The sequence below is a fragment of the Echeneis naucrates genome, chromosome 7 (genome assembly GCF_900963305.1).
Source record: "Echeneis naucrates chromosome 7, fEcheNa1.1, whole genome shotgun sequence".
Classification (NCBI taxonomy): Eukaryota; Metazoa; Chordata; class Actinopteri; order Carangiformes; family Echeneidae; genus Echeneis; species Echeneis naucrates.
The window spans coordinates 19533114-19560620 of record NC_042517.1 but is presented as its reverse complement, the minus strand read 5'-3'; the positions used below and the strand labels follow the sequence as shown (position 1 = coordinate 19560620).

Here is a 27507-nt window from a genome sequence, read left to right as displayed (position 1 = left end):
TATATATTTTTTTTTTTTTTTTTTCTTATTTTTCCAATCCTTCTGTATTTAGTCTATTGGTATATTTGAACTGGTGCCGTGTGACGCCTAAAGGCCGTTATTATACATGAATAGGGTGACCATATTTTGATTTCCAAAAAAGAGGACACTGGGCCCGGCCAAGAGATAGCCTACAAAATAATACTCGCAGCTTACTCAAAGATTCCTTTGTTTTAATATATTTAAGGTTTATATGCATGGATAGAATATTTTGTTATAGTACAAAATAATATCTCTCAAAGACAGAAATTCAAATAGGCTTCTCAGAGGTTACTTAACATTCTTTGTTATGCCTCAATTGTAAAAATAAATAAATGTGTGTGTGTCTGGGTAAAATCTCTGCAAAAATTTGAAGTATTAAATTTTGATCAGTAATAAAGTGAGTTGTAATTTGCAGCAATGTACATTAAGGTTGAAGGCAATATAACCAAAGTCAAAATATGAGAGTCTGTCAGAGAGGAGCAGTCTTTTGCCTGTCTGATTTTTTTTTTTTTTTTTTAATGACACCTCAATCCAAAGTTGTATGTGTGAACATCCTGCAGTCTAAGCCTCAACAGATCAGGTGGTAGGTATTAACAGTAAAGTGATGCAGCTATCAATTGTGGCGCAGGATTCTTGTTTTCACTAAGTTTTTCCACAAATGTCACAATTATTGACTAGGTGGTATAAACAACTGTAAAACAAAGTAGACATTTAAATGCATACGTTACATATACATACACACATCAGCCTGCCATAACATGAAGGCCACCTGCCTAATATCACATAGGCATCCCTTTTTGCCAACAAAAAGGTTCCTGACTTAACAGACATGGTCTCCACTAGACCTCCACGAAATGGACTTGCTTGTTTAGTACATGTCACAGATGGTGGATTAGAATGACATCTGGGAAGTTTTGAGGCCAAGTGAATACCTTAAACTCATTGTTCTACTACAAACGTTCCCTAAGATTTTTTATCATGAATGGGTGAATTACATCCACATGAATAGCAGGACCCAAGAGCATAAAATTGTGTGACCATAAAACCATGCCACCTTCCTCTATGGCTCTGTGGTTCTGTTCTGATGCTCACATGCCCACTGGAGGTGTCTTTGGAAAGAGATCAGTATGGTGTGCTCAGCAGCTACAAACCTGCATGCCAGTATAGTACAATCCATCTTCCTTCCTGGGACAACCTTTGGCACTGACCACTGCAGACCAGGTACCACCCTGGTGAACTGTTAATCACTGCACAGTTCTCCAGACTGAAACAAATAAGCCAGGATCAGCAGCAAGGATGCTGGTTTAATAGCTCTGTCTAATGTTGTGTTTTGCATGTTCTCCCAAAGGTGGTCACACCACTGTTACATCCTTACAGTCCTGACAGTTGATATCAGCTCGGACAGTGATGTGGTTTAGCTCCAAACCTGGGCCCTCTGCAGACGTGGGACTCACTGTATCTGGTCTGTCTGACTCTGGGGCTCCCACCTTAAAGAAGGAGAATCTATCCAAAGGAGCATGCTCTATCTTGCACAGACTTTCCTCATTGTTGCTATCACGAGGACTGGAGGCACTGACGAGGCAGCAGCTGCACTGAGTGTCCTCTGAGAGCAGTGGGCCTCCCTTCTGATGCACAGGCCGAACATCATCTGTTTGAGTGCTTTTCTCCATCTGCAACACACCAGTAGGGCACTCCACCTTCTCCACCATGCTGGGCTCTACCTTACGGAAAGTGTGGCGGGCATACAAGCCGATGCAAAACATCTCCACAATCACGCAGTAGTGGTAGATTACTGAAGTTGGACAGATAAAAAGGAATCAGTGATGACTGTGAGTGTAGGTAAAGAGAAAATCTCTTTGATATCTTGGCAGTGTACACACAAGCAGTTCAGTCATATAGGAAAACATTAGCTTAATTTCAGCTCTCATTCATTAAATATAGATTTAGTCTTGGCTCAGTCACTCCAGAAGCAACTTTAGTACTTGAGCATTTGATGAATTTCTTTTATTGTCCGACTGAAACCTGAAACATATGTAATGAAGGACAATTTATTTTGACTAAAGAACTAATGTTCTGCTCATCAGGTTTTCAGAAACAGTGTGCCGAGTTGGCATTCACTGTTTGCTATGTCACGTGATTAATGTTTTTCAGGTGATCTGGATTATTTAGCAGCACCTCTTTTTATTTTTACAAATAACAAAGCAGGATCCTTAAGATAAAGGATAAAGACAACAGCAGGATTTTACTGCTGAAGTGACGACATTGTATGTCTTACTTTTTTTAATTCTGTAATTATCTTTGTTCAATATTTGAGGACACTAAGTGTGTTAATGTGAAATAAAATGTGAGGAAATTCCAGTTTCTCTAGAATTGAGAAGTTGTTTTCCTGAACTCCAGATAGAGTGCTTAGCATATGACTGAGACTGGAACATGCCAGATGTTCTATGACTTACACTGGGACCGAGCCAGGACGGAGAAGGGTGGTGTGCAGGGGATCACTTGCAGAGCACCCATGGTTTCTAGGATGCCACTCTGCAGGCCACACAGCACCAACACCAGGATTATACAGATGAACTTGGCTCTGAGTCCATAGCCAGGTAGAGCTTTCTTAGTGGCTTTGTAGAACAGGAGGTGGCCATAGAAGGACACTAAGGTTGACACACATATGATGGCGTTCACGTACAGGTTGGGGTTGAGTGGATCCCGCTGGAGAGCAAGAAGCTTGTTACTTATTACATCCTTCAACTAATTCAAGGCTGCTTTCAGAAGTCAGGAAATCACCTCATCAATTAAGCTCACAAACCAGGAGCCTCTATCACAAAGCTGGATTAACATGTCTGGCTTCACTTACCCAGACATCCACAGTCCTATTAAGTGGTCTCATGAAGAGGGTTATCAACTCGTTGATTGAGCCCAGATGTTTTACATCTAGATCAGTGTGCGTTCACATAAAAGGATTGGGATTCACTGCACACGAGCTACATATTTCACAATGGAGGAGTAAACTATAATATTAAGAAAATATGGAGACTATAAATCAATAATTCAGACTAAAATTAAGAGTCCAAGCTGCCAGAAGCCACAAAGAATGCTGTCAAATATAGCTTACTCTATCAATGTGCTCTTAATCCTGAATTGAACCTGCTCTGGGGCAGGTTAGGCATTCCAGGTAATTTACCATGGCAACGTACCTTGATAGAACATAAACTGCCTTCGTTAGAGTGAAAACCCAGGGTTAACCCTGAGGTTACCCCTCTGAACTGAAATCCAGCTTTGTCATACAGGCCTCTGGATTCTCAACGATAGCTCATCCCCAATCAACCTTGTATATACACTCCATTGGTTCACTCACTCTTTCCCAGATCATCTAGTGAGTATGCCTAGGTTTCCAGCATTTTTTGATTGTGTTTTATCTGCCAGTTCCTTTCCTGTTTGGGCTTTTGCCTGCCTGTTTCTTGGACTTTGGACTCTGTGTGCCCCTATGTGGATTTCAGTTCAGTTCAATTCAGTTTCAGTAAACTTAGCTTTGTGCAGTTGCTTGTCTCAGTATTGTGCATTTGGGTCCAGTCACTGCCATGCCCTGGACAGGTCACCAGCCCATCGCTAGGCCAACATACAGAGACAGACAAGCACTCACACTCAAACCTACGGACATTTAGAGTCACCAGTTAACCCAAACATGATGTCATTGGATGGTGGGAGGAGACAGAAGTACCCAGAGGAAACCCACGCAGGCACAAGGAGAACATACAAGCTTGAACCCATGACCTTCTTGCTATGAGGCAACATGGCTCACCACTAGGCTGCAGTGCTGCCTTACCTTAGCTTACCTTATCTTTAACAGTAAGGGCAAGGCAAAACCTCACAGCTGTACAATATAACTTGGATACATAATGCCTAATGGGAGAATGAGTAATGATTGAGATCTGATTAAATGACTCACATCACCGTAGGCATAACGCTCATCTGTCCACAGGACCAGAGTGACAAAGAACAGGATGCTGCGGACCACAGAGAGCTGCAGTACGGCCACCATCATCCAGCCACGGCTGCTGCTGCACAAGGAGAAAAACTTTAGTGTCTCAGCAGCACCTAAGTTTACAGTCCACACACACACTGCATTTATGTAATGACATTTATACACAAAACAGAAAATAGTATCTTTTATTCATGGTGATATTGCCATTGTCAACATTTCTGAAATGCTCCATGCAGGAAGGGGCAGGTCTATACAGTAGACCTATTCAGCAGGTGGACAGAGGATCCTGTGAAATCCAGGTCTGTCAATGAAGCCTAACTGCCTAACAGATCAATTGCTTAGTTACAAATCATGTAAAAGGATTTTAAGTAATGAAATAATTTGAATAACATATTTCATGAGCATAATGAATCCTCTAAACTAGAGAGAGTGAGATTGCCTTTAAGAAGCAAAGCACCAGCTTATCCAGTGAAAGTCTGCCTCTTTCAGGTAGAGAAATATACAGACCGACTACCTTTTAGTTTACTCTCCTAATCCCAGCATGTTTCCAGCAAAGAGGCAACCTTCATTGAACATTCCTGGATTATTTGCCAAAGGTCACATTTTTGTACCAAAGTTGCATATCTTTGCAACAAGACAAATATCTTTTGAATCTTGATATAATTCATAATCTTGACATTATTTTGAGGACGTTCTGGAGAGCTTTTAGAGAAAGCCCCCCCAGATGTTTTTTTTCCATGAACACAACCTTTCAGAAACATTCCAGGAACAAAAGGAAATGTTGCAAAAGTTAAAGGATGCAAGAGTTGTCCTGACAAAGATGGGTGAATTGCTGCCACCACCACACCGTAAACTACTTTGAAGTTGCCACGATTTTCAATAATACTGTCTGTGTAGTCTGAGCCAGTGTGATGTGTATGGAGGTCCACCTGTTGATTGTCACCATTGGGAGACAGCAGCAGCAGCAGCAGGGGAAAGGGTCTGGGGACACCTGCTGTCCAAACAGAGCCTCCAGCATACGAGCTTTCCCTCCAAAGAAGTCTGTGATTAGGCCCATGAACTTCAGCAAGGTCACAGAGTGATACCTGTGCACACACACACACGCATTCAGCAGATCTATGTACCAGTGTACATTTGACTACTGTATCTCATCTTATCATTATTCATGCCAGGACAGTTACACTTACACTGAGGCCACAAAATTACACAGCGAGGAGGAACGTGGCACGTACAGAGCTATCAGGGAGGTCAAGGCAAACACCTGAGTCAAACAGAACATTCAGAGCCTAAGACCAAGAACAAGTGGTTACACTGTAAAGTTTAAGAGGAGCAGTTGGCTGGGACAGAGAGGCTTCACGTTACCGGGTACATGCCCAATATCCACATGTAGAGCCGTTTCTGTCTGGTGGAGTGGACGTGACGCAGAAAGAAGCCCACTTCCTCAAGAAACACAGCCAGCAGGATGACGGCCAGGGCAGCCGGGATGAGGAAGAGCCACAGATCATCCTGAATGGCTGAAAAAAGACAGTATGATCAATATGATCAACACACTGGGGACCTGGCCAGAATATTTAGAGCTGGTAGGTAGCAGATGCCTACTTCCACCAGAATCTTTCGAAGGTTACAAAGATTCTCAGCCTGACAGACATCCTCAAACCAAATACACCTATAGAAGTGTAAATTAGGTCATACCTGGACCTGCACAGCACATCTGGACCTGGACTTGTTTCACTGTGTTTCACATTAACATTTCTTTTCTGCCTCCAGTTTTTGAGAAGTACTCTCATTCTCAACATTTCAAGTAAATTTCCATCATTGTAATCCACTTTTTTAAAAATTTAATTTAGTGAAGTAATTTTTTTCATCTCTTCCTGTGTGGACTGAGTATCAGGATGCAGTTTTCATCCAGTACTCCATGTGATAAAACACAGTAGCAATCTGTCCCTGTCTACCTCTGACTTAACACTTTCCACCATTTCCTGAACTTTGAGAAAATTGCTGAAGGATGAATGTGATTGTGGTTGTTTTAATTTAGGAGAAACAGCAGGCACAGAATCTCATTTAGAGACTTAAAATAATCTAATAATTTCAAGTTGTTTAAAATTAACACATTTACTTTCAAGTGATACCCAACAGAAAAACACAATTTTCAAGTATTGAAGAGCATATTAGCATATTATTTACAAACAGCTCCAGTTAGATGGAAGTACTCTCAACTCAGAAAAAAAAACCAAACATCAACACTCAGTGAAACTTAATCAAATTCTCTTCGCCACATTCAGCTAATGACTTACCGCTAAAGATTTGTGAGGACAGAGGAATCTCTGGCCTGATCCAGCTACAGTTGGGCCCTCTCCCACTTGTCATTGTAATGTTTCTCTGCTCACCTTCCACCTGTCACACAGACACTAAGAAATGTGTCACAGTTGGCTACAAGTAGCTTTGTTTTGGCACCAACAAATGAACACTGTCACATCCCTGAGTCAGGAGTGATCCAGAGGCCGTGGTCCAATGAGCCGCGCAGACTTGTGTGGTTTCCGTGTTGGTTGGAGCACCAGAGACATTAATGATTTACTAGAAACAGGTGCGAAGACAGGCTGGGTCCAAGTCCATCCAAGAGGCCAGGAATCCATGTGAGAAGGCGAGTTCATTAAAACACAAACACACAGACAACGTAAATATTTTGATGCAGCAGATGATTATAGCCCAACTAAAAACACCACATTAACAGTGAATAGTTCATGCCTCTGCTCTCTAAGAACCAAATTTTTTCCCTGCTGTGGATCCACCAGAAGGTAAAACTTCTTTCACTGTATGTAATTGCGAGAATGTGTCCCATTATCTACCATCCACATATGTGTTGATCAGCTGACTGAGTAGGTAAATGAGCCTATTTGTGACTTTGTTTTTGTTACAGTCAAGAGTCATTTGATTTCTAAAATATAAAAATTTTAAATGCCAAGCTGCTTATGCAGAATATGCTAAATCTGTATGAGGATCTTAACTCTTTTGAATGTAAGTTTAGTCATGCACTGGCTGCTGAGTTGATTCTGGTATTATTGCTTAAAACAAAACCTTTACCAGTGTTCAGCAGCGTACTGAGTTACTACATGACTGGTGTGATTAAAGTCAGTCCCACTATCCACCACTTTTTAACTTGTATCTGCTACTAGACACTTCAAAATAGAAATGCCTTTCCTCCTGTTCCCTTCTAAACTAGGACATGGTCACATGTATTCCTTTTCAATATGTATTTCCGTCTTATAAAAACATTCAACATTGTACTGACATTTGTCATTATAGGGACAAAAGTTTAAAATACTAATTTTTTCACAACTTCCCACACTTCTACCCATTCATATTTTCTGCTAAAAGCCCAATATGTAGCCAATGACTTCATTAAAGAAGTTGGCCTGCTTAAATGTGCAAAGCTAAATGACATTGGCCTTATTTATTTATTTATTTATTTTTTTTTAGCTTTGACGGTTACCATCTCCATGGAAACCATTAAGTGCCCCAGGGCACACACATATGATCCAGACAATTTGATAAGAGCACAGATGCACACACAAGTCACCTCAGTTACGCTCTATATCGGGGTCAACAACTCCGGTCCTGGAGGGCTACTGCTCTGCATGTTTTAGATGTTTCCCTTTCTATTTGATTCTATTTGATTGATTCAATTGACCCCTGTTCTAGTTGTTTCTAAAACTACACACAATAGTACCCAAAAATATAGCCACCCTTACATTTTTGTGAGCTAATGCATCACCAGTTTGACCAGAAAATCCGTGCAATATTTAGGTATTCACAAATTTATTTCTTGTTTGCATTGAAGTAATACAAAAAGGAAGCGGGACAAGCTACATTGGCTCTTATTCAAAACAAACCTGTAAAAATGTATTTAAAGAAAGATAACTGAAATTAATTGCTCCATGTAACCATACTCCAGGTCAGCATTTACACAAAACAAAATAAGACCCTCAGAGAAAAGACCACAGTTCACACAGTCAAGCATGATGGAAGTGGAAGAAGGTTGCTTTGCGGCTTCAAGCACCAGATGCTTTGAGTGTGAATGGTATCATGCAATCCAATTACCATCGAAACAGAAGTTCATAGGTCTATATCTGGTCCGGGTTGAGGTTGGTTTTATTGTTAATTAAGTGTTTCTCTACAGCATGGGTTTGCCTTCCACCACACCATTAACTGGTCTGCATGAAAACAAGTTATGTATGCAGCAGTAACCAAGACACCCTTAAATTGAGTTTGTGAATTGGGATTTAGAGTACAGGCATTCATGAGGCAGTGCAGCTGCTTATGAGTACTACACTCAATCAGAGATTTGAAACATCAAAGCCTTTTTTTTTTTTTTTACACTTCTTCCACTAGTTCCTTTATTGCCTTTTCAGTTTTTGATATCTTAGGTCTTCATGCCAGACAGACATGTTGTCCATAGTTCCTCATCATATCTGATTATTAGGGACTTCAGAAAATTTGATATTGATCCTTATGTTTGTGAAACTCTACTCTACAAACGTATGTTATTACTGCTTGATTCAGTAAAATTATCATTTGGACAAATTATAATTCTAAAATGGATAATAACACCCTACTAAATGAATTTACCAACTGGAGATGTACCAATGTCAATAGATAAATTGCCCGTCTCTCGTGGCAGAAAGACATGCAGCCACTGATGGTCTGGTGCGTTTCATTAGGTTACCACATTCCTATCAGGAGACTGTTCATGTCAGTGCGCTGTGGAATGATCTGGTAATAAACTGTAGCACAATGTGGTTTTCTCCCTCCTGTCAATCCTTCTGGTGGTGACTGCTTGGAGATGAGCTGTCGATTCCTCAGCAGAAATCCGCCTGTCTCACAAGGTCCTCATTGGAAAAATGCTAATTTTTCAGTCCCATCATATCCAGAGTCATCATGACACACCCACTGTGCTATGAAATCCTGTGTCTTCCTATCTTTTCATCTTCTCCATGTCACAGAATCAAACGGTAGAAGACCCAGCAGCCAAACACAAGCCAGTGGCTGGCCCAGTTCAGTTCGGACCACCTCTGGATGGTGTGGACTGCCGCATAACCCTGCAAAAGGGAGAAAGAGAGAAACGTATACACCTGCATAAAATATGTAACAAGAGGAGTTTCCTGTGATTGCGTCACGAAACCTTTGTCCAGCTCACACTGCACTGGGTCTGCAGTGGGTCTTGGAAATCTCCATTAGCCTGTCCTCCACTTCCCACCAACAGATCAAAGAGTTTGTTTGAAAAGGTTGCGCGAATGACAGGTGTCATACATCGGTCACCATGGTCCTTCAGAGACAGGGACATGATTCCAGCTGACACTTCAGAGTTAATGAGGTATTGTTTTACTGTGTTGGTATTTGTGCCATTGATATTACCTATTCCTTCCTCAGTTAAGTCTCATTCAGTGAGGAAAAAGAGGACAAATGCGGAAGAGTCCTTAATATAGCTTTGGACTTAAGATCTAAGTACATCACATTAAATCATGTGGGTCAGCCACACTTTCAAAAATGTTTTCCCCATTTTTAAACTCTACAAATCAGATTGACGATATTTCAAATATCATCGATTGCCTGATGAGAACAAATAAGAATCAGGTCGGGTAAGAAAATTCAGGGCCCTCGACAAAAGTTCCCACTGCACTACCAGGCTACAGGAATGATTTATGATTATGGGAGAAATTAATAATAATTTGTGTATACTGTGTAGGTTGATGTTGCGCCACGACTGTTGTCTCCAGCAACCAATCACAGGAACGGTAGTCACAGTCTAGTGCAAAATGACATTTGACCTCTGATAAACAAATTGCAATTAGTTCATTGTTCATTGTAAATATACAAATATATGATATTTATATTTATATTTATGATATAAATATATGATGGAAGATCTGTGTCGATCTCCCGGGAGGAGGTCACTGAGGTAGGTGAACAGCTCCACAGTGGCAAAGCCCCGGGGGATTGATGAGATCCGTCCAGAAATGTTGAAGGCTCGAGGTGTTGAGGGGCTGTCGTGGTTGACACGCTGTTTCAATACTGCATGGAAGTCTGGAACAATACCAAAGGAGTGGCAGACTGGGGCCGTGGTTCCCGTGTTTAAAAAAGGGGACCAGAGGATGTGTGCCAATTACCAGGGCATCACACTCCTCAGCCTCCCTTGGAAAGTCTACTCCAAGGTGCTAGAAAGGAGGGTCCAGCCAATTGTCCAACCTCAGATTGAAGAGGAGCGATGCAAATTCCATCCTGGTTGTGGAACGGACCAGATCTTTACTCTTGCATGTATCCTGGAGGGGGCCTGGGAGTATGCCTATCCAGTCTACATGTGTTTTGTGGACTTGGAAAAGGCATATGATCGGGTTCCCCAGGATATATTGTGGGAGATGCTGCAAGAGTATGGGGTGAGGGGGTCTCTGTTGAGGGCCATCCAATCCCTGTTTCCAAGTGCTCAGCAATAAGTCGGACTTGTTTCAGATGGGGGTTGGCCTCCGCCAGGGTTGTGCTTTGTCACCAATCCTGTTTGTGATTTTCATGGACAGGATATTGAGGCGTAGTCGTGGGGTAGGAGGGCTGCAGTTCGGGGAGCTGAAGGTTACATCTCTGCTTGTTGCGAATGATGTGGTCCTATTGGCTTCATTGGCCTGTGACCTCCAGTGCTCACTGAACAGGTTTGCAGCCGAGTGTGAAACGGCTGGGATGAGGATCAGCACCTCTAAATCTGAGCCCATGGTTCTCAGTAGGAAAGCGGTGGCATGCATACTCCGGGTAGGAAATGAGTCCCAAGTGAAGGAGTTTAAGTATCTCTGGGTCTTGTTCACGAGTGAGGGTAAGATGGAGCATGAGATTGGCTGGAGAATCAGAGCAGCAGGTCTCTACTGGTTGGTATTTGTTCCTACCCTCACCTATGGTCATGAGCAATGGGCCATGACTGAAAGAACAAGGTCACGGGTACAAGCAGCCGAAATGGATTTCCTCAGGAGGGTGGCCGGAGTCCATCTTAGAAATAGGGTGAGAAGTTCGGCCATCCGGGAGGGACTCGGCGTAGAGCCGCTGCTCCTTCGCGCGGAAAGGAGCCAGTTGAGGTGGTTCAGGCATCTGATAAGGATGCCACCGGGACGCGTTCCTGGCATGTCCAGCTGGGAGGAGGCCACGGGCAGGCCGAGGACCAGGTGGGGAGATTATATCTCCACACTGGCCTGGGAACGCCTTGGGATCCCCCAGTCAGAGCTGGCCATTGTGGCCGGGGAAAAGGAAGTGTGGGGTCGTCTGCTTGAGCTGCTGCCTCCGCGACCCGGCCCCGGATAAGCGGATGAAGATGAATGAATGAATGTTCTAAACTTGAGAGGGTTCTTGAGACAAGACATCGATGGCAATTCACACCTTTCTCAAACAATCTCACACTGGTATCCTGCATTTTGTATTTAAAATATTAGTTTTGTTCCTTTGCTCTTACCTCTTCCACTTCCTGTTCATCAACTCCAGGATCGAACATGGAGCCTAGGTAGGTGAGGTGGAAGATGGCCAGGAAGCTGAAAACCAGGTTCAGCAGCAGCACCCAATATTCCTTACAGACCAAAGCATAAAGAACAAACTGAAACAGCCATCAAGAGATGTTTAATCAAATCAAAGTATACCTTCCTCCTGTCACTGACTATCAAAATCACTTGTGTTTCTGCTCTTAAATTGATTAAACACACTTATGAATGTTTGATTCTTTCCACCTTTGGCACAAACAGCTGAGTCTGTGAGTGTGTCACACACTACAAATGTGTTATTCAGAAACGGAGTTTAGTGCCTGTCATGAATCAGAGCAGTGAAAACTTCTCCAGCTGACTCTATTTGACATTTGTTGAGAGGGAAACAAGTGTAACTTTGGTAATGCATGAAATTCACCTGTAATGTCACAGTGTAATTTGAGGCACATGATTGGCTGATGTCTCTGCGTTTGAATAAACACTAACATTCAAGCAGCCTTGATTACTGAGAATGAAACTAGAAGCATAAAATGTCAAATATGGATTGTTGGTTGAGATTAATAACCAACAGCAAGAACAGCCTGCCTTGTACAGTCGCGCTCCTTATCCAGAACTCTGGCTTTAAAAGCTAAGCTCATGGCAGCAATGCTCCTTTTTAATATGATGATCTAAAAATGTGTTTGCATGTTTTGCTTCACACAGCTGACTAGAGGTGGAGTTTTACCTTCCTGTACTGATGGTTACAGTCTGAGTTACAGGGCCTTGAGAGGATACAGGCACTGAAGATGGATGCAAGCCTCTTCCTCAGGACTTAGGACAGAAAAACAAATTTAAAAATACTTTGACCATTCAATAAACTAAACCTTTACTAAGATCATCACAGTATTAGGCCTTGTGTTGATAGTAAAATGTTCTTATGTAAAAGCTGAAATAAAATTCATACCATGCTCGACAAATGTGATGAATCCCAGAGAAAGCAGAACAGCCCCAAGGTGAAAACTCAGACCCTGAACAAAAACACTGTATATTTAGATCAACTTGCGACAAATGGATCTAGCCTGTCTTATTCAGAGTGAGATCCTGTTCAGCAACCTGTATGAATGTGTGGAAATAAAATCATACACAGCACCACCCTAACCTCTTCTTCAGAAGTGGATGTAGCTGTTTGATCTGTTCTTAATGCCCCATCTGTACTGTTATTTTACTGAGGGGTCAGTATTTAACAAAAAAAACCCCCAAAAAAAACAAGACCCAAAGCTATATTTAGAATCATGCACTGACTTCATCTTGTCTATGGAGGATAATTCCGGTAATGCTTCCTCTGTGAACCAACCCTCCTTTGTGCACCTGAGTATAATAAGGTAAATTATTTCACTGTCCCTCCATTGGCTACTTCTGTTTCTGCCGTGTTTGGTTTTGTTTAGTCACTCCCAACTGCACACAATTATGATGATGATTCAGGCCACTTTGCCTGCTATGTGAACATATAACACCTGTATCCATGAAATATAATATGAACAAACTGACAAACGGTGTATGACTGATGCTTGACTGAATCTGAAATTAAGTAAAACTAAATAATTTGCTACAATGGACAAAGGAGAGTATCATCTCACTGACGTGCAATAAGGCGCTGGCAGTGTACGTCACCAGGATGGCGGGAAACGTCCCCAGTTTCATGGAGTTTTTAAATACATCTGGAGATCATGAAGAGGACAGAGCAAAATAAACAAAATATAATGGCAACATACTTTACAGAAGCCTTTGTGTGTAACCTATGAGCAAAAGCCCTTTGAAAATTATGTTTAGGAGCTGCATCTTGTAAGACCAAGTGTTAATGGCTTACTGATTGGCAAACAACTCTCCATGTTTTGTATGCACTGTGTCTCAGCAGTGCTTATCAAACTCACAGATTTTAAGCCATCGGGACATAGGGATGTTCCAAGATGTCACCACCAGCACCATGGAACGAGGCATCTCCACATCAAGAGGCTTCACTACACTCATATCCCTGTGCAGTAGACACAAACCAGTGTTAATTTTGACAACAAAATTTGATTTAGTGATACTTATTTTACTTTTTACTTCACTTTACTATGATCAGGACAAACCATTAAATATATGATAATCCCTCAGTTGATTGAAAAGGCTGTTTCAGGAGTACTAACTGGAACAAGACATCACTTTTCTCCTATAATAGCTTCTCTTCATTGACTCTTTGTAAAATTCAGAATAGAAAAAAGACAAAATCCTTCACATCATTAAGAACATAGTTAATAATGATGAAGGGCCATTGCATCTCAAGAGAGAGAATAGTCCTATTTTTCCCAGTATTTACTTGACTTTCTAAATCAAATATCAGAAAACTTTACTGTCATTGAACAAAGCTGTCAGCTCAGTGATCAGCTCTGAGAAGGAAGCTGTTTTTCATTCTGGATGTTTGGGCTTTAATGGCCCTGTAACTCATTCCAGATGGTAAATTCCTAGAGTCTCCAAGAGTATAGTGGGGGGCAAAGCCTATTTTCTCACTCTAATAATCAATAATTATTGGTTATCATTAATTTTACTGTCATTATTAACTGTTCTTTATATCAGAATGTTTTGCTTTACTTATTCCACTGTGCTCTCTTTTGCTCTCAGGAGAAAAGACATGCTCTATATATAAAGTGCCTGGATTTGATTTCATTTAATTTTGCATACATCTGTCAGCAAACATGAATTCCCATGATAAGAGTATTATAGCAAAGCTGCGGTCCGCTGGAACTGAACATACCATTTGGTGTGTTCCTTCTCATCTGTGAAGCCGGCTCCGGCCAGCATGCTGGTGCCTTCGCTGAGGTGACCCACAAAGTAATTACTGAAGTGGAAGGACACTGCATTTTCATAGGCACGAAGCCACCTGTGCAACACAACACGTAAAAATTTAAAACACACATCATCTAGTCTTTTAAAGCCACAACCTTGTACCTTCTGTTGAGGTTACCTCTTCTGCACCAGATTAGTTACAGAATATCAAGTTATCTGATTACGCTCACTTCCTATGTTGGCATAATCATTTCACACAGAGAGGAAAGCATTGTCAAATGATTTCCACCCATATACAGTCACGTTGCCAAGGGACCATACCAGTGGCTTTGTTTCAGATATATATAACTATGAGCTGCTTCCAGATACGTGTCGTGAAAAATAGCCTTTGAAGATTGCTCATCAAAAGAGTCAAATTGTTTTAATATCTGATAATCATCTCCTTTCATTGCTTTGTATGTATTTGTATGAAGTACTGAAGAACATGAAGGATTTTTGTTGCTCCTCAACACATATTGTTCAAACTTGAAATTCACCTTGTTTTAGGTGAAAATGAAATGGTAATTCACCATTTTTCTACTAGTACTCAGCCATCTTTAAACAAGCTCTAAAAGCAAACAAAGCAAAACCCAAAAAAACAAAAACTGGTCTACCAATCTCTGTGATGGTTGTTCAGTTGTTCGTCATCAGGTGGAGGCAGGAAATATAACAATTAACAGAGCAGAGCTACGGCCCTTTGAGCCCTTAGTCATCAGTTAGACCAAACATGATGCCTTTGGACAGTACCCAGAGTAAACCCACGCAGGCACGGGGAGAATGTGCAAACTCCACAAAGAAAGGGCTCAGGCCCGAACCCGCAACCTTCCTATTGTGGTGCAACAGCACTAACCACTATGCCGCCATGCCACCCATCAGATTGGTAATTTTTTGGTCCCTACCATGATAAACATATCCGTGGCTGGCACTGCAGCATGCAGTAAATGTATCTTGGAAGCAAGGAAAGAAAACAGTCTGTTCTCAGATCAGTGGTAGGTAAAATGTGCAATGAGACAGATCACAAAGAAAATTTGTCTTACTTGTCTGTGACTGTGTTCCCGTAGATGGGGATGAACAGAGGAAAGAGGTAAGGGGCAATGCAGGTTGAGACCAACAGACAGAACTGACTCTTGAGGAGGCAGATGCAGGAGCAGCACAGCCACAACCAACTCTGAAGAAGAGGCCACATCATTACCAACAAAACACCACACAGGAAGACAGAGGAGTTCAGAAATATTGAGTGCTCACCAGTTTCCTGCCCTCAATAGCATTCTTATAGCTCAGGAAGCTGATCCAAGGACCAAAGATGACAGTGCCCACAAAGAAGACATAGCCGAGGAACTCAGCTGGAGAGGGAAGGCCAACCACTGCCCCTCTGTCCAGGTCAAACGCCAAAGAGATCGCCTTCATCGCCACCACCATCTGAGAACCTGGCATCATGCATGGACGTGCGCAACACGCACGCACGCACGCACGCACGCACACGCACACACACACTTGGGGTTTCCATTGGACATCTCTGTGCAAACATATAATTTACTTCGCCAAGCACTGCTCTCAGTGTACTGTGTTTCTTGAGTGATGTTATGGGAATTTAGCTTTGCCCTCTCATGATATCGTCCAAATTTTTCAGCAATTACCTCTTGTTTCTAAATTACTCCTTAGGGCTTGATACAGCAGGACTGAATTTGTTGCCATTTCAATTTAGTTTTTTGTTAAATATTGCTTTGCGGACTGGTAGAAAATATCAAAGAAATTTGATTTTTATTTTTTTATTCTTTCTTTTCTATAAAATCAAAAAATAACTGATCGTCACCTAAATTTTTTTTTTAATTGTTTCTGGGGGATTATTGTCACACATAAAAGAGATTTAGAAAAAATGTCTTTAGTAAATTATTCTTTTTCCTTCAAGATTGAAAATAAAAACCTAAAAGCCTATTATATCAATACACACACAAAATATGAACTCGATTGGCCCAGAATAATGTCCAACATTAATCACTTCTCCTTTCACTTAACACTTGTGTGAGTTTTGTTTCCTGTAATACTGTCTCACCTGACATTCAAAAGGGTTTCTGTGAGAAAGCCTATGCTTTTTTTTCTAGCCAAGAAAAAGAAAGCTAAAATTGCATAAGTTGCGTTATTAATGCTACCGAGATAGAAATAAATCACTTGCCTCTCAGCTACTGTTTATCCAAAAAACTTAATGAAAACCATGTCATGCATATATTTACATTTTAATATGACATTTATCTCAATTCTAATTTAATTACATACAACATGTTAGCTATCATGCCATCCCTAACAGTAACCTGACTTCTATCTTGTTGCGGGCCACAGGGTTCACTATTTCGTCCAATTTTATTTACTCTTTATTTGCTTCCCTGGAAAGTATTATTAGTTTATGGATTTCATACCACTGCCATTCAGATATGCATGTTTTAAGACAGGATTTTTATTAGCCACTTTGTCACTGTATTCTTATTTCAACCTGTGAAGCACTTTGTGACTGTCAGATAGTTGCTATATAAATAAAGCTTGCTTTGCTCTAAAACCAAGAGCCAATGAGCAGCCTCTTAGTGAGGAATCGTGAATAACAGAAATACCCAGTCTTGATATTGAGACAGGTAAAATTCCACAATCCTGATACTGGATTTTACACCAAACAAAAAACGACTGATAACACCAGAGGATGCTGCTACACAGTATACTAACATACTCACACAACAGTGTGCAACAATAGTTTAAACTGATTAATAAGGTGACAAACTCATGATGTGAAAACATTCATTCAAAAAACTCCAGTGTTGTATTCTGAAAGATGATTGCTGTAGAATTGAGCAAGTAACAAGAAAAACCACATATGATGAAAACTTGCACAAATGTATGATGGAAATTGTACCTCTTATTTTATGCCAGGTGACCATGTCAATTAAATGCAACTCCCTGAAAATAAGAGGTACAGAAATTATCTTACAAGACTTAAACTCCATACCAACCACAAATATTTACTGACAAAGGGGTGAAATTACTCAAGGAAATTTAAACAACAATCAGTTGGCAATCACTGTACACTCAAATATAGTGAGTACTTAGGTCATAAGCCTCAAAACTGATATCTACAGACAGTCCCTGATTCAAATCAGGAGATGAAGGAAAATGGTTTGTGCTATGTGCCAAACAAGATGTGATATGAATGATATTGTGGGTACAGAAAATGAATACTGAACAGGGTTACTATAGCTGGGGCCAAAAGTTTTGAGATTGACAAGTATTGGTTTTGCTGCTTCACTGATGTTAGATCTTTTTGTCAGATGTTACTATAGTGAAGTTAAGATTATACTGAGGTAATAATTACAGTAATTATAATCACAAGGATTTCATAAGTGTCAAAGGCATTTTATTGAAAATTACATTATTGCATTTTACGTGTATTGTTTTACATTATTACATTTGTCCAAAGAGTCAATATTTGCAGTGTTGACTCTCCAGGTGTGCTGAGCAATGGTGGTGCCTTCACTCTGGAACCTTTTAGCATGTTTGCATGCTTGCATAATATGGGGCCCTGTGTGTATGTGTAGGGTTGTCTGGGTCCTGTATGTATATACGTATCTCAAGAGTGTAAATGTAATTTTGTTGTGTGTGCATTACGTTCAGTGTGTGTATAATGACACAATGTACAATGAAAACTTCTTTTTCAAGACCTCTGCAATTAACTTCTGGGCCACAATTTGACTGATGGCAGCCCATTCTTGCATAATCAATGCTTGGAGTTCATTAGAATTTGTTGCCGTTTGTTTGTCCACTGCCCTCTTGAGGATTGACCACAAATTCTCAATGGGATTAAGGTCTGGGGAGTTTCCTGGCCATGGACTTTCAATGTTTTGTTCCCCGAGCTACTTAGTTATTACATTTTCCTCATTGCAAGGTACTCAATCATGCTGGAAAAGGCATTGTTTGTACCAAACTGTTCTTGGGTGTTTGGGAGAAGTTGCTCTTGGAGGATGCTTTGGTACAATTCTTTACTCATATCTGTGTGGCAAAATTGTGAGTGAGCCCATTCCCTTGGCTGAGAAGGAACCCCACACATGAATGGTCTCAGGATTCTTTACTGTTGGCATGACACAGGACTGATGGTAGTGCTCACCTTTAATTCCCTGGACAAGCCTTTCTCCAGATGCCCCCCCCCCAAAAAAAAAAAAAATCTGAAAAGGGGATCCATCAGGGAAAATGACTTTACCCCAGTCCTCAGCAGTCCAATCCCTGTCCCTTTTGCAGACTATCAGTCTGTCCCTGATGGTTTTCCTGGAGAGAAGTGGCTTCTTTGCTGACTTTCTTGACACCAGGCTATCCTCCATACGTCTTTGCCTCACTGTACGTGCAGATGAACTCACACCTGCCTGCTGCCGTGGTGCCTCGATACTGCATCTGAATCAACATTAAGAGATGGTCCTGGCGCTAGCTGGACTTTCTTGGGTGCCCTGAAAGCCTTCTTCACAACAACTTCTCCTTGACGTTCTTCATGATCCGATAAATGGCTGATTTAGGTGCAATCTTACTACAATATCCTTGCCTGTGAAGCCCTTTTTGTGCAAAGCAATAATGATTGCACGTAAACATGGTTAACAGAGGAAGAACAACGATTTCAAGCACCACCCTCCTTTTAAAGCTTCCAGTCTGTTATTCTAACTCAATCAGCATGACAGCGTGCTCTCCAGCCTTGTACTCGTCAACACTCTCACCTGTGTTAACAAGAAAAATCACTGACATGATGTCAGCTGGTCCTTTTGTGGCAGTGGAATGCAGTGGAAATGGTTTCTTGGGAATTAAGTTCATTTTCATGGCGAAGAGGGACTTTGCAATTCATCTGATCACTCTTGATAATATTGTGGAGTATATGCAAATTGCCATCATAAAAATTGAGGCAGCAGACTTTGTGAAAATTAATATTTGTTTCATTCTCAAAACTTTTGGCCATGGCTGTAGAAAGCATGTCAGTAGCATGACTAAGTTGTTGCATGTTGCAACTCTTATGGTGTGCTCATGAAAACTGATATAGGCAGCAAGCAGTGAGTAAAGTTGATATAGTTGATCTAGTTATTCAGCTGCTAAGCCAGGTCACCTTTATCTTGCACAATAGTGGCCACTGTGCCAGATGTTTAAAACCACATGTGTGGAGGTATGGGTAGAGCACATGATTGGGGAGGGACCTTTAGTCACCACTGTCTGGATGCATGTCTACTGACAGAAGAGTTGTTTGATTTCGTACTGCAGTTTCCCAGAAACTGTCTTTTTGCTTTTTCTCACCCAAAGAGGAGGTAGACGACAATGACTCCCGAGAGGAAGAGGCCTCTGTTGCTGGAGTCTCGACCAAGCAGCAAAACAAGGTAACAGAGGCCACTAAGTGACAGCACCCATAGCATCTGCAACTCAAAGAACAGGTAGAGGCTCCACATTCCAGCCAACACTGACACTGCATGTTTCAGGGTGGACACACTGCCTGCAGAACACAAGCAGCAAAAAAACGATTTATTGACCAGAAGTAATCAAGATCCACCAGCAATCATCAGTATCCAAAGCAATCATTACTATTCATCAGCATCCACCAGCTTCCATCAACAAACATTGTCTTCTCTTTCCTGCTCAAAGTGGTTGGATCTCAATTTATTCTATACAGGCATCATGAATGTGAAAGGTTTTTGAAAAGGAACGCTAATTCAGTGTGCCAATAAACACATAATCCAAATTTTCCTCCAGTCATGTTTTTAAATCAGTGAGCGTTCAAATGTGTCCTCCTGTGAAGGCTCCTATAGGCTGACATGCAGATGCTGCGGTCTGGCTCACCCAGTCTGAAGCAGAGTCGACAGATAAGGCAGAGAAGCAGCAGACTCCAGACCTGTTGTAGACCCTGTTGGATTGTAATGAGGCCACAGCTGTGAGCCAGCTCCTGCCAGACCTCAAACCTGCTTGACATGTCCATCCGTCAGCTGCACCCCCACCAAAAGAAGGACTATACTGAAAGGTATGACACCTTTCATTAACCTGTCAAAATGAAATAGAAAAGGATAGCGAGTCACCACACACCACTCTCAAAAACTGCTGATCAGGGAACCTTCGTGGAAAAATTATTTAATTTCATTGCAGTTGTGAATTGGCCCAATTATTTCTGATAGGAAAGCCAATTATTTTGATCATTTATTAAATACATGATCATGTTGTCAGAGTTAAATTGAGGGCAATTAATTCCTGAAGACCCCCCCAACTGGAACAGGTGGGAATCCTCCATTTAAATTGTTGTATTCTGTATAGCATGGTGCACCATTTACAAAAAAAAAAAAAAGGAAAACTGTACTTAAAAATATAGTGGGAATTCAGTGAAGGGCTTAATGTATCATCAACAGTGGATGGATGAGTTGGCAAAACTGACTGGCTTTGACAGGGTGTGCTCCTCATACTTGCTGTATTCTGTCAGATGACAGATTTTTAAATGTCTAATGAGGTTGGTTTAATTACAAAATGTTCATGATTTCCACCATTGTCCTGTCCAGGGTCCTGTCCCCGCCCTCCCTAAGTGTGAGGTGGGATTGGCACCAGCAACCCCCGTGACCTGGAAATGGATAAGCGGTTGAGGATGGACAGATTGATGGACTTCCACCATGAGGAATTTCAGTGTTGCATACATTGCATATAGCAAGCTTACTGTCTTTATCAAATATCTTGAAAAGCTGCCTGCTGTGAGAAATTATTGTTGCCAGCTGGTTTCATCACTCAGGGATTTGGTGTCACATTATTATTATTATTATTATTTTACATATATATGTTTTGTTTGTTGTTTGTCAACAAGTTGGAGCAGCTCTTATATTTAGCCATGGATTATTAACAAGGCCATTGATACCACATTGTCTGTTGGTGCTCCTGGTTGTTGTGACATCTATCTATGAGTGATTGGGCCATGTTTATGGATATGGACACAGACAGTCTGTTTTCCAAACAGCAACTAAACAAATGCATGCGTCAACAGATGGCCAACTAAAAAATACACTCAAGTGCTTTCTTAGACCTAAATGACAAGGATGAGGAAGACAGGTGAGATGTCTTCAATGATGACCAAGCAAGTTCACCCACCCTAGTTTTAACTTTATTTCTCTTTACAGACCATTGTTGATTTAAATAAAATATGAAAATACAGACCCCAAATGAATAATTACTGTCACAAATCTCTGTGCAGTCGGTATGTGTTATTTTTCCACCCAGTAACAACCACATATATCTTCTACTATCATACTAAGCTACACAATTAGCCTGTTTAAATTCAACTGACTGGCTTTAGTCTTGTAAGCTGCATTAACTGAGCTAACCTCGACTTGCCGGATTTGGAAACATCGAAACATGGACTGAGTTACCAAAAATTAAATAACCTTACCGTTAACTTCTGTAACTAGTGCTGTGAGGCGGTTCTGACTCTTTATCAACCGGAGCCGGTCTGGGACCCCCGGGATACTGGTCCAGCTGTCTGGAGGTTTGGTTGAACCACTAATAACTAACTTGCTGTGAGAGGGATCAGCGGAGGGCAGGTCGCAACATTAAAAGACCGCCGTAAGTCTAAACTTCAGGATAAACTTTTAAATAGCTTTTTCTTCTTCGTGTCTTCTTCTTCTTCTGCCGCTTCTTCTTCTTCTTAAATGGCGGTCGGCAACCAGTTTGCAGCTCAATGGTTCTTTACCGTCACCTTCTGGTCTGGAATGTGGATCAAACACCAACTCAGTATTTGGCAGCTATGTGTCCTGCACCCCCGATTTCTTCATTTCAAATCAGATTTATCTATGTAGCACCAAATCATAACAGAGTTACATCAAACCACTGGAAATCAGTAAGATTCGGAAAAAATCTAAAGCTCCAAATCAAAATGGTCAACTGCCTTTTGAAGTTATGAGTTATTGAGGTATGGGTCCATGAGACTTTTTCATGTGTCTGGCCATGATACATGTATGCACAATTTTTCGTTCATCTGCTTCAGTCTGGAGTGAGGGGCTTGATTTTTCCAAAATTTTGAAGGCAGCGTCATTGAGTCATTTTGTGACGTGCATATATGAGCAGATGAAATATAAATAATATGGCAGGACTTGCAGCAGGGGTAAAAAAAATGATGGTGACACCTCAAAATTTGCAGCACTGCCATGCCCAGCAGGTATAATGGATGAACAAGATTTTCATAACTTTTATCCTTTCAAGATTTTGAGATTATACTGAATTAATATGAAGTTATTTCCATTTAACTGTTGGAGGAGTTTGTTTAAGAATAACACTTTAAATCAAATCAAAACTTTATTTCAAGATGGCTGACTTCCTGTCAAAGTTGGGATATGGGTCCCTGGACTTTTTCTGTGAATCTCTCCATGATACATATATGTACTCATTTGTTACATTGAATGTGTTAGTATTTTTTGGCAAACAATTCAGTTTCAACATGAGTTGCAGCTGCAACACAAAAACAATGTCATGATGCATTGGAGTCGCATTGCAGAGATGTGCCCGCCTCCCGAAAGACCATTTCATCCCAAGCAGCCAATGAATAAACAAATGGGTCAACTATGGGATCAACAGGAAATAAAATGAATAATTTTACCCACAATTCAGTATCCCCGATACCCACAATGCATTAAAACTTGACCGTTTTGGTCCAATTTGTTTTCGGTTGCTTTCACACCAGAGGAACTGCTCCAAAGTTAGGGAGATGGGGAGGTCTTGGACCGGCTGATTTGGTGTGCACCAAAGTGTGGTGGTTGAATTCACACCAACTCAAACGAACCGAACCAAGGGACCAAACTCATTTAGTATGCACTAAATGCTGTCGGTGTGAAAGCACCCTGAAACTCATTTACTGAACCCTCAGGAAGTAATTGGAAGCCTGATCACGGTCTAGAGTGTACTTATACACTGTTATATGTAGGTTAATTTTCAGTGGGATAATGGGGACTCCATTTCACAAACTCAGAACACTTGAAGGACCCAGGAGAGCCCAGGAACCTGCAGGACCGCTCCTCATATCAGTGCTGCATTACCGCCAATGACCAGCGGTAGCGGTAACGTCCAATTTAACATCTAGTACATGACGTCGAAGGGCGGTCAGGGGGATCAGTTTCCGATTCCGGGTTCACTGTATCCTTCAGAAACAGTAGAAATGTTTACCCGACTTTCACGATTCAGGTCTGCGTTTCCCCGGTTATATTCCCGTCAGCCGGTTCGGTTCGTCTCCCAGTCCAAGCCGACAGGTGCCGCCGGTTCGACTGCGGTGACGGAGCTGCACCCCGCCGCGGACAAGGCTGGACACGGCGAGGTCAGCCAGTATGTCAAGGTGAGTTCGAGTCTCCGATCCAGTACCGTTAGTCCTGACTGTTTGATTGACTTGGAGACACACTGTGTGACAAGTGCAGGCGATGGAGACTTAAATGTAAACACACCTGCCCATAATTACCGGAACAAGACAGATCATCAAAATGGAGCTCGTGTCATCATGTGACAGAGGATTTTGATTGCAAATGCAGTAAAAATCAGGGTTGTAAAGAGAGGGAACATTTCTATAGACTTTCAGTGTGAAGTAAAAGCGGGGAATTAAATGAGTGTTAAAAATTAAAGACTTCCCACGGAATTATCTAGACTTTAGGAGTACTTTAAATAAACTATCATATCCAAACTACGGCTGTCAAACATTTAATATGTTTAATCTGATTGATCACAGGGTGGCTGTGCTTTAATCACCATTCTTTTAATTGGCATTATACACAGAAAATTCTTGCAAAATAAGGCAAAAAACATGAAATTTCAACAGATTTGAGAGTAGAATTTGATCAAATTTCAATTCTTGTATTGGACAATCTGTAGGATGCACAGTGCAAAGGACTTAGTGTGCTTTCTGCTGTGTGTGATGACCCCCCCTGCCCATCTCATTCTGTGTTATGTTGCAGCCTCTGAGATTTTGTTGGGAGGAGGACTTTGAGAATGTCTTTGTTTCACCTGCCCAACAGGGTTGGATTTTCAAAGTGCATTCAGAAGACCAAAAGTCAAAGTATTTTTATGCAGGACGATCTTGTGGCCTTGTGTGTGTCCGTTACCAACCCCAGCCGGAAGTCATGGAGTGGTAATGCAAATCAGGGCCAATGACGTATTGAAAAATAATCAAAATTAATGCAATAAATGACTAATCCAGTAGGTGGTGGTAGGAAGAAAACAAAGGCCATACAAAAATCACAGTATTTTGCGGACCATAAGGTGCACCGGGTTATAAGGCGCATGATAAAATATATAAAGCAAAGCACAGTACGTACCGGTATTACAAAAAGTGGCAGAGGTAAGTGTGCTGTGTACTGTTCTCTGATTAGCAAACACCTGAAGTTAGTGTGACGTTGGAACAACGTTGTATCCCAACATTTGATCATAATTGAATTATGATATGGATTTGAAATTTGGGTTTACGTTAAAAACTTAATGTTGGATGATGGTTGCTTGCCAGCACTACATAATTAGCTATCTAACGTTGTCTGACGTTGCAAACCATATCCAACCAAGGATGTTAATATAACGTCTGTGTCAGCTGGGAATGCTCCGAAAATCCATCAAGCAGATTGGCTTTGTCGCTTACCAAAGTCGCACTAAAACATTTTGACATATTTGAGCTCAGTGTACCACAGAAAATTGCTTCGGAGTCAGTAAGCACAACAAGAATTCATACATAAGGCGCACCGAATTAGAAGGTGCATTGCCAATTTTTAAGAAAATTTAAGGATTTTAAATGCGCCTTATACTGCGAAAAATACGGTAATATCTTTTTCAGTATTAGTGTTGTTTAAAGTTAAGAATCCTTTGCTGGTTTTAAATAAAAAGTGGCCAGTATCAACCAATCAGAAGTCTTCAGCACTGCCCTCCACAAAGTTCCTGGGCCATTGGCAAGTTTCCCACCCCAAGCAGGAACTTTTTCAGGGGTAAATCAACAGTGCAGGTTTTATTTATTTATTATTATTTGCACTCAAATGGTTCCTGATTCCTGCAGAAAGGTCCTGAAGTAGGAAAATGCAAGAGATTGCATTTGTGAAAATTATTATTTTCCTTCTGCATCAGGTGGTTTTACATTTTAATGAGTCTGTCCCACCTCCAACAGAGACTGAAGCGGCTTAGGAGAGAGGGCTGTTAGTTCTTTATTTTTTCATCAATGGGACTACACATGTCCTGTGCCTTCTTCTGTTAGAATCCAGACTACCATGGCTTCTCCAGTGATCCTGTTGTGGATGAGTGGAACATGAGGGTGGGCTTCTTCTTTGGTATCTCAGTGGCTCTTGTTCTCGGAGCAACATTTATCCACTACTTACCAGACCATGGGTGAGCTCCCATTTTCATCTTTTTCAATTGTGCTGTTAAGTATGGAATGACAATGGTCAGGACCTTTTTCTGAAGTCTCAGTAAATGTTCTGCTGAGTCACGGTTTGATCTAAAAGAAATGAAATAAAACAGGAAATATCAATCTTGTGGCAAAGCTTAATTTTTATATCAATAAGGACAAAGATGTAATAATAACTGCCAACATCTAAAACTGTTTCTCAAACAGTTCAAAGACAATTCAAAGCCGTTTTCATGTCAATTTGACTATGATTTTAATTCTTCTGTACTTCCAATAACAAGGTTTGGTAGCCATTTTAAAACCCTGACTATATGATGTTTGACAATCTTAGACTGCACGATTTTTTCCAGACCAAAGACAGGCTGCTGTCTTGACACAAAATTGGACTGTCACAGATGTACTTTCACAGCTTGAGGTTATTTCAGTCAGTTCTGAACTTTCTGAAGCAAAAAAAGCTTTGGACCTGAGTCAAAGAGTTAAATGTTCAGAAATTAGTTTTCCTCATTCCTCCTACTCTTCTCTCTCTGACTATATATCTTCTGTTGTCCTTTTGTTTTTTTTCCCCAGAATGCGGCAGTGGGCCAGAAGGGAAGCAGAGTGTGTGATCCAGCAGAGAGAAAAGGAGGGTCTTCCTCTCATAGAGGAGAACTACTACGACCCAAGCAAGATTGTTCTACCCTCAGCTAGAAATGAATAGGATGTTTATGATCCACTGACTGTATTTCATGATTATTGTATTCAAATATAATTAAAAGAAAACATGTTCTTGTTGAATTTTGTAATAATGTATGAACCATGACCACACCACACGACATTGAAGCACAACACATTTGAGAAGGATTAGTTAGATAAGCAAGACAAATATGCTACTTGATGCAAACACAAAATCAAGATGAGAATTCCCTTTTTTTAAATGTTTAAAATATAATGATGCAAAAATGGAAAAATTACAGTCAGTACTAGATAACCAAATTGACCTCCGTTCCCCAAGGTGCAAGGTGTTTTCCTTGTTTCCCACTGTTACAGAATGCGGAATGATAGTAATGCCAACAGATCCAATAGGATTCTCACACTGTTGGGTGCTCGGATCTTTAACATGGCATTATAGAGTGGATAAATGAAATTAAACCTGTGAGGGTATTTAGTGTGTATAAATTCTCTTACAGCTTTGAAAAGTTTCCAAACTTGTTCTTCAAATGGGACACAAAATCTTTTATGTGAAACATTAATGATGGTTGAACTCAGTAGGAATATGTGTAAAATTCATTTTGATTCCTATCTATGTGGGATTGTAAGCCAATGAATTGAAATATGCTAAACAAGTTCTAAGATCTAATATTTTATCAGTTCAACAAATTTGGACAAGAGAGAAGCTCAAGCGATACTAAAAAAGGATCTCAAGAAGGATTGGCAAAGCTTTGTAAAGTTCACATTGTGCAAATAAAAGATGACTGTTGTTCGTTGGTTAGAGATTTAACACAACGGGGAACGGGGGAGAAGGCTATTCCAACCGTGATGAATGAAGACAGGATTAAACAAAACACTACACATTATGGAATTTCATCAGTGAAAAATGTGAACGTTTCAGAGAAGGAGACACTTTAGTACATATACACAGGAAATGTAAACCACATGAAAAGGAAAGAAGAAAACTGAAAAGAAAAAGTTTTGTTTTTAAAGAACAGAACTCATCGCAAGATATCACAAATTATGTTTTAGAATTTTTAAGAGCAACAGGATTAGAAAAAATAATTTGAGGTAGATTGCTC

At 40.8% G+C, this 27507-nt stretch overlaps 3 protein-coding genes across 3 annotated transcripts; 1 reads left to right on the top strand and 2 right to left on the bottom strand.

Annotated features, from left to right (window-relative positions):
• Window positions 1–1373: 1373 nt before the first annotated feature.
• LOC115045693 (organic solute transporter subunit alpha) lies at window positions 1374–7508 on the bottom strand. Its single transcript, XM_029505483.1, has 8 exons — window positions 7491–7508; window positions 6295–6394; window positions 5363–5514; window positions 5188–5261; window positions 4930–5085; window positions 3965–4076; window positions 2475–2727; window positions 1374–1813 (listed from the first exon to the last, which is right to left on the bottom strand). The coding sequence occupies exons 1-8, from the start codon at window positions 7506–7508 to the stop codon at window positions 1374–1376; spliced, it is 1305 nt and encodes a 434-aa protein (XP_029361343.1).
• An 821-nt stretch (window positions 7509–8329) lies between these two features.
• Window positions 8330–21991, bottom strand: LOC115046182 (protein-serine O-palmitoleoyltransferase porcupine-like). The gene is made up of 13 exons (XM_029506384.1): window positions 21770–21991; window positions 20191–20388; window positions 19654–19846; window positions 17249–17292; window positions 15595–15776; window positions 15387–15517; window positions 14279–14404; window positions 13416–13516; window positions 13126–13202; window positions 12449–12512; window positions 12230–12315; window positions 11484–11594; window positions 8330–9096 (listed from the first exon to the last, which is right to left on the bottom strand). The coding sequence occupies exons 2-13, from the start codon at window positions 20324–20326 to the stop codon at window positions 8995–8997; spliced, it is 1353 nt and encodes a 450-aa protein (XP_029362244.1). The 5' UTR covers window positions 20327–20388; window positions 21770–21991; the 3' UTR covers window positions 8330–8994.
• Window positions 21992–23480: 1489 nt separating this feature from the next.
• ndufb11 (NADH:ubiquinone oxidoreductase subunit B11) lies at window positions 23481–26531 on the top strand. The gene is made up of 3 exons (XM_029506778.1): window positions 23481–23701; window positions 25589–25719; window positions 26306–26531. Exons 1-3 carry the CDS (start codon window positions 23528–23530, stop codon window positions 26433–26435), a joined length of 435 nt encoding a protein of 144 aa, XP_029362638.1. The 5' UTR covers window positions 23481–23527; the 3' UTR covers window positions 26436–26531.
• The last annotated feature ends 976 nt before the right edge of the window (window positions 26532–27507 follow it).